The 7500-nt window shown below is 35.9% G+C and overlaps 1 protein-coding gene across 1 annotated transcript in view; it reads left to right on the forward strand.

The window, feature by feature from the left end:
- LOC143021983 (glutamate receptor U1-like) overlaps positions 1 to 7500 on the forward strand; it is an 18761-nt gene that overhangs the window by 4410 nt on the left and 6851 nt on the right. Inside the window, exons 2-3 of the mRNA XM_076179910.1 lie at positions 6627 to 6717; positions 7330 to 7488. Of these exons, the coding sequence (XP_076036025.1) occupies positions 6627 to 6717; positions 7330 to 7488 (250 nt within the window). The remainder of the gene's footprint in view (positions 1 to 6626; positions 6718 to 7329; positions 7489 to 7500) is intronic.

Raw genomic sequence — 7500 nt, forward strand, 5'->3', positions numbered from 1 at the left:
AGAAGATCAAAGCAGGCGTGTTTGATGGCCCACAGATTCGAACCCTAATTCGTGATGATCAGTTTGTTGCTAAGATGACCGCTTTAGAAAGAGCAGCATGGTTATCCTTTGTGGCAGTCGTTCAGAACTTCCTTGGAAACAATAAGGCGGAGAACTACAGTGAACTTGTGAACAGAATGCTCCTCGCTTTTCGTGATCTCGGGTGCAACATGAGCATCAAGCTTCATTTTTTGAGCAGCCACCTTGATCAGTTCCCTGACAACCTGGGGGCTGTGAGTGACGAACAAGGAGAACGATTCCACCAAGACCTAAAGATCATGGAAGAACGCTACCAAGGGCGCTGGGACAAAAGTATGATGGCTGACTACTGCTGGAGCATTAAACGAAATTGCCCAGATGAAATGTACAAACGCAAAAGTTACAAACGCAAATTCCTGCCTGAAAAAAATACACAAAGAAATTGATAAGCTTCCATCAGCTGTGGTGACGTTCTGAAGGATGCTAATCTAACTTTGGGATAGATGTTCTGTTAATGTTCTGTTTCTTTTGCCTTAATAAATGTACAGAAATGGCTTTCATACTGTTTTAAGATTCAAGTGAACAAAAGAATTGTGGCTGATATTGCAATTTCCTATAATAACGAAAATTTAAAAAATAAATAAAAACGTCAAATTGCATAAAATCTGTAGCTTGCAGACAAAACCCGACTTCAGATTTGAAATCAGCACACTCAAGTTAACAATAGAAAAGTCTTTTTTTAAATGCAACAAAACGTGTGTTCCCCAGTGTTATCTTATATATTTTGTTCGTCAACTCATCTATGCATTCTTTTAGTATCCAGTTTGCAATTCCATCCGGACCGTGTGATTTTCGGACATCAATTTCTTATATTTGGTCTCTAATTTCCTTCTGTGTCACAGTTATTTCTTTCATTGGGGGGATCTTTCTCTGTATTTCTTCCCAGTTTTGTGAACTTTCAATTGTGAATACAGGTTTAAAATGTTTATTCACAATTTCAGCCATTTCTACATCTTCTTTATATACATTATTCCCTTGGCGCAGTCTTACTAATTTTTGTTTGTCTTTTAGTTTACAATTTACATACCTGTAAAACAATTTAGGTTGTTCCTTTATCATGCCCTTTTCATAGTTTCTGTTCTCATCTGTGCGTATTTTCACATAATCATTTCTTAGTTTGATATATTTTGACACTTTTTTTTTTCCAAGCTTTGTCTCTTCTATCTTTAGCCTCAATTCATTTTTTGTTGCACCAGCACTTAATGTATACCCTTTCTTGCTTCTGTTTTGATACATATTTGTTTATTCCCTCATTGTAAATTTCTTTTAATATGTTCCCTATCTCTTCCATCTTTGTTTCTTCATTTAAGAAGTTTTCCCAATTTGCGTTTTGAAAAAAAAAAATCAGAGTTTCTCAAATTCCGTTTTGTTGCACATTAATTTTTTCATTGCTTTTATATCTGGTATTTTCCTTTACCCATTGAGTCATTTTGCATTCAGCGGTCATATCTAGTAGTATGTTTCCCCAAAGGTCCTCTCCACATTTCACTGTTATTTCTTTCCAACATATTTCTTTTGAGTTAAAATCACCCATAATTACTACATTTCCTCCTTTCAGTAAATCAATTAGTACATTCTTTGTGCCTTCCAGCATTTTGGAATGATCACTCTCTGCCCAAGACTGTTTTAGGGGTACATACATTACTACAAATTTTCTACTTTTAATGTCACTGTTTTCAGCTTTCATTATAATAAATTCCACATTATTTTTTCCTTTTGTCATCTGAGTTTTATTTAAGTCTTTTTTCTTTAGTTAAAAACATGACTCCTCCATCCTGCTTCTCCTCTCTATTTTCATCCAATGGTTAGACCTTGTCCCACAGTGTTTGATGGTTGAGGACTTTTTAATTTCGTCTCCACAATTCCAGTTACGTTATCTGAGTTTTATTTAAGTCTTTTTTCTTTAGTTAAAAACATGACTCCTCCACCCTGCTTCTCCTCTCTATTTTCATCCAATGGTTAGACCTTGTCCCACAATGTTTGATGGTTGAGGACTTTTTAATTTCAATTCCACAATTCCAATTACGTCTTTTCTTTTTTAATGCTAGATAGTCCTTTAATTAGTTTAGTCCTGAAATCATGCCGTCTATGTTGGTATAAGCTATTTTCAATTTTTTTCCTTTCTCGTCCTTTTCTGCTTATTACGTATTCCTTTTTTTTTTTTTTTTTTTTTTTTTTTTTTTTTTTTTTTTTTTTTTTTTTTTTTTTTTTTAAACCATTTTCTCGGACACAGGTCCAGTACTCTCCAAAAAACAATTCTTTTTAGTCTCTCTTTTTTCCGTTTGCTTCATTTTTAAGTGCCTTTTCTTTCTCTTTTTCCTAATCGTTCATTTCTTTTTTATCCATACATTTGTGTTTGTATTTACCTAGTTGTGTTTACCTAGTTGTATTTTACGGGACGGGGAGCTATGCTCATGGTGTCCCGTCTTCATCTCTCGTTTTATCTAGACTGTTTTTAAATTCGTGTATTGTTCTTGCACACACCACATTTTCATCTAACTTGTTCCAACCGTCTATTACCCTGTGGGGAAAGCTGTCCTTTTTCAGGTCTCTTTTATAACTGTCTTTCTTGATTTTCTTTCCGTGTCCTCTTGTATCTCTATAATCCCATTTTATTAGATCCTATCTATCAATAGTTTCCATGCCTTTCATGATTCTGTAAAAAGTTATCAAGTCTCCTCTCTCTTCTTTGCTCTAATGCCTGTAGCTTAAGTTTTGCTAGTCTTTCCTCATATGATAGTCCTGAGTGTTGGTGCTAATTTTGTAATTGCTCTTTGTATTCTTTCAAGTTTTGTTATACATCTTTTTTTTTTTTTTTTTGTACTTGGTGACCACGTCGTCGCTGCATACACCAATCTTGGTCTTATCAAAGTGACTAGTATTTTCTTCACCATTTCTTCATCCAGGTATGTAAATGCCACTTTGATTGTTCTTATCAAATAATAAGTCTCTCTAAAAGTTTTGTTTATATGTTTCTCAGGGGACATATTATAATAATGACTCCCAGGTCCTTCTCATTTTCTACTTTTTTAATTTCTCCCTCTCCCAATTTATATGATCGCACTATTCTTTTTTTGTTTCTTCCAAATTCCATTATACTACACTTCTTGATATTGAATTCCATCTCACACTTCCTACTACATTCTCATATTTCATTGAGATCACTCTGCAGCGACTCACAATCTTCTACAGTGTTAACTTTTTTCAACAATTTTGCATCGTCCGCTAAGAAACTCATAACTTTCAATTCCTTCATCCATATCATATATATATATATATAAATATATATATATATATATATATATATATGTATATATATATAATATATATATACTTATATATAATACATATAAGTATATATATATATATATATATATATATATATATATATATATATATATATATATATATATATATATATATATATATATATATATATATATATAGCAAACATTATTGGGGCCAGAACTGTTCCTTGTGGAACTCCACTAATCACTTCATCCTAATTAGAATGTTTGTCTCTTATCACCACTCTCATTTTTCTTTCATGCAAGAAGTCTTCCATCCACTTCAGCAGTTTGCCCTGTATTCCTCCTGCAGTTTCTAATTTCTTAAGCAATTTCTTATGTGGCACCTTATCAAAAGCTTTTTTCAGGTCTAGAAATGCACAATCAGCCCATCCATCTCTTTCTTGTATTACATCTATTAGCCTTGAATAGAAACACATTAAGTTTGTGACGCATGATCGTCCTTGTCTAAATCCAAACTGCCTTGGATTTAGTACGTTTTTTTTTTTCGAAATGCCTTACCCATCTACTTTTGATCATTCTTTCGCAAATTTTAGCTATTGTATTTGTAATAAAGACCGGTCTATGGTCAGTAGTGTCTTCCTTGTTTACCCCTTTATATATTGGTACTATTTTTGCTCTTTTCCAAGCTTCTGGAACTTTCCTTTCTTTCAAAGAACTGCTTATTAGACTCTGTATTTTGTCTTTTAGTTCGTTCTTGTATTGTCTCAAAATCCAGTTTGCCATTTCATCCGGTCCATGCAATTTTCTGACATCGAGATTACTCAAATGGTTCATTATTTCTTTTCTTGTTACTTCTATCTCTTTCATAGGGGGACTTTCTCCTCCCATTCGACATCTCTAAACTGTATGTTCTTCCTCATAAACACCGAATTAAAATGTTTGTTCATAATTTCTGCCATTTCTATTTCATCTGTATATTCAACTCCTCCTTGTCGTAGTTTCACTAATTCTTGTTTCTTTTTCAGTTTGTTGTTTACAAATCTATAGAATAATTATGGTTGATCTTTACATTTTTTATGACATTTTTTTCGTATTTTCTCTTTTCTTCTCTGCACACTTGTACATATTGATTTCTATAACTAGTATATATTATTCATTTTCAGGTCTTTTATCCAAGCTTTATCCCTTTTGTTGTCTAACTTGCTACATCTTTTGTTGTACTAACACTTTACATAGCATTTTTCTTGTTTTTGTCTTGGAACATACTTTTCCACTCCTTTATAATTTTTTTGTCAAAACATTCCATTTGTCTTCTACTGTTATTTCCTTCTTGTGTATTCTTTCCCAGTCTGCTATTTTGAAAGAATTTTCTTATTTCATCAAAATTTGTTTGTCCATACATCAATCTTTCCATGTACTTTTCCTCATTTAGTTCCAGTTCAACCAATATGTGGTCACTTTTACTTATTGGTGTCTTATATTCAATCTTGTCCACTATTTCAGGTTCTGATGTGATTATTAGGTCTAGTCTCGATGGCTCTTCCTCATTTCTATACATAGTATTCCCTTGTATCCATTGCATCATTGTATGCTCTATAATCATATCAAGTATTTCATTTCCCTATAGGTCGTCTCCACCTTGCGCTGTCATCTCTTCCTAGCAGATTTCTTTACAATTAAAGTCACCCACTATAACTATTCTTTCTCCATCTTCCATTATCTTATTTAATGTTATCCTTGTGTCTTCCTCTGCTATGAACCATTTCTTCACTTTCATATCCACTACTCTCCAATAGAATTTCTCTTTGTCTGACTCTGTTCTTTTCTCGTTTTTTCCTTAGCTTCTATTCTTTCTATTTTCTCTTCCTCACTTTCCTCTTTATTCATCTCATTTTGTTGTTCTCTTCGACTTTTCTCCAATCCTGTACCTCTTTTGCTATGGACCCTTTATTCTCTTTGTTACTTCTCTTTAATTCCTCATTCTATTCCTTTACTTCTCTTAACTGTCTTTTTAATTCTTCTATTTCTTTGTTTAGTTTTTGGTTCTCCTTCTTTAGTTCTTTTGATTTATCAACTTTTTATGTAATTCCTGTGAGTTGACTGAACCTAACCTCCCACTGTTCGTTCATTTTCTCTAGTTTTTCATCTATACTTGCTAATCGGGGGAAGTTGTCATCTCCTCCCCCATTAAGTCCATGGAAATAATTATCTTCACCTTCCATTGCGCTGCTCTTATCAATATTTCTAATTTTTACATTCTTACTAAGCTCTTCGACTTCACCTCTATCGTCTGCGCACCTCTTGTTGACATTTCCTCTGACTTCCGGGGCCTGTTCGTCCCCTTTCTCATTTCCTTCCATTTTCCTCAGTAATCCTTCCCTTTCACCTTTTTTTTTCACCTTCCCACTACACCACGAGCTTTACCCTTCGCTACTTATACAACACAGGTACTCCATCATCGTTGAGATCCACGAAATTTGAATTTTTTCTTGGAGTTCCAAACTCCGTTGTCACTTCGACTCTCTCTCTTTCTCGCGCGCGCGCGCGCGTTTGTGTGTTTGTGTGTGTGTTTCTGTGTGTGTGTGTGTGTGTTTGCGTGTGTGTATGTGTTTATGTATGTGTGTTTATGTGTGTATGAGTTTGTGTGTATGTGTGTGTGATTTACCTTGTTCCATGGATCACGTGTTGGACTCGTAATCGACAGCTGTTTCCCACCCTGAAGAGAGCTCAGAGCTCGTACAACCGATCTATGGATAATTCTGTGATCTTACACGCACACACACACCCAACTCCCCGCCCACGAAAGTTGGAATAACGACTCGAAGCGCAGCAATACTGAAGTTATTTCAGCCCTGGGCGGGATTCGAACCCGGACCGACGTAGTGACAGTCAGGGACTCTACCAACCGCGCCACCGCGTCGTGTGTGTGTGTGTGTGTGTGTGTGTGTGTGTGTGTGTGTGTGTGTGTGTGTGTGTGTGTGTGTGTGTGTGTGTGTGTGTGTGTGTGTGTGTGTGTGTGTGTGTGTGTGTGTGTGTGTGTGTGTGTGTGTGTGTGTGTGTGTGTGTGTGTGTGTGTGTGTGTGTGTGTGTGTGTGTGTGTGTGTGTGTGTAGGGTCCCAGTTTTACCCATAAGTCGTGCCATTTATGAGCTCTGAGATCTCATCTTAGAGGGTAATAGCTGTCGATCACGAGTCCAATACGTGATCTACGACCATAGTGAATCACAAACACACAGTGTTGATATGTGATCGATTAGTGTGAGTCTCTTAACAAGAGAGAATGTCTTTTTTTCAACAGATACACGTTGATATACACCCCAGACGGGATTTGGGGTTCACGGTTGCCCAATGGATCCTTCAACGGAATGGTGGGAATGGTGAACAAAAGTGTAAGTAGGATTCACTTGACGAGCGTACTTGTTCATTAGCGTGTGTACACAATGGGAACATCAATTTTCGTTGACTATTTGGCAGTACTTATTTTTCTCTTTTACATTTGACTTGGAGTCTTTTGAGAGTGATTGCGTGACATTTCTCATGCCCACCAGTTTATTTCGAAATAGTAAACGGATTTATCTCCTTATTGAAACTTTCTGACATTAGGAAATTTATAATAATTGGAATAAAATATTCCGAAATCTGGGAAAGCACTTCAGTCACAATGACATTAACAATATCTTTATTCTCATCAGTTATGACTATGAATGCCACTGTGGACATAGTTACAATTTTATAGTTTATACATAACTGTCATTCAAACTGAAGGTGGAGGAAGTAGACGAAGATTAATGCGAGAATTCTAATGCTTTAATGAACGTTTTGACCCACATCGTCTTGATCAAAAAGCTAATCACAAAGCTTTGTGGTCAAGACCCTGCACACACAACAGTGTCATTTTGTCATTATATAGTTTTTTATAATTCTCATTACATCCATCCTTCTGGTTCTGGATCAGATGGAGTCGTTGGTAACTTGCTGATGGCATTCTCCTTTTTCATCAGGAGGTGGACATTACCATGGCCACTTTCACGATCACGTACGCAAGACAAACAGCTATCGACTTCACGCCTCAGTTCTTCTCCGAGCCTACCACCGTCCTCATCCGGTCGCCCAAGGAGAGCGTGAACGTCCTCGCTTTCCTTTTGCCTTTTACGTGGCAGGTGAGCTTGAGG

This window comes from Oratosquilla oratoria, chromosome 43 (assembly GCF_046742065.1).
Source record: "Oratosquilla oratoria isolate Oo_2021 chromosome 43, ASM4674206v1, whole genome shotgun sequence".
Classification (NCBI taxonomy): domain Eukaryota; kingdom Metazoa; phylum Arthropoda; class Malacostraca; order Stomatopoda; family Squillidae; genus Oratosquilla; species Oratosquilla oratoria.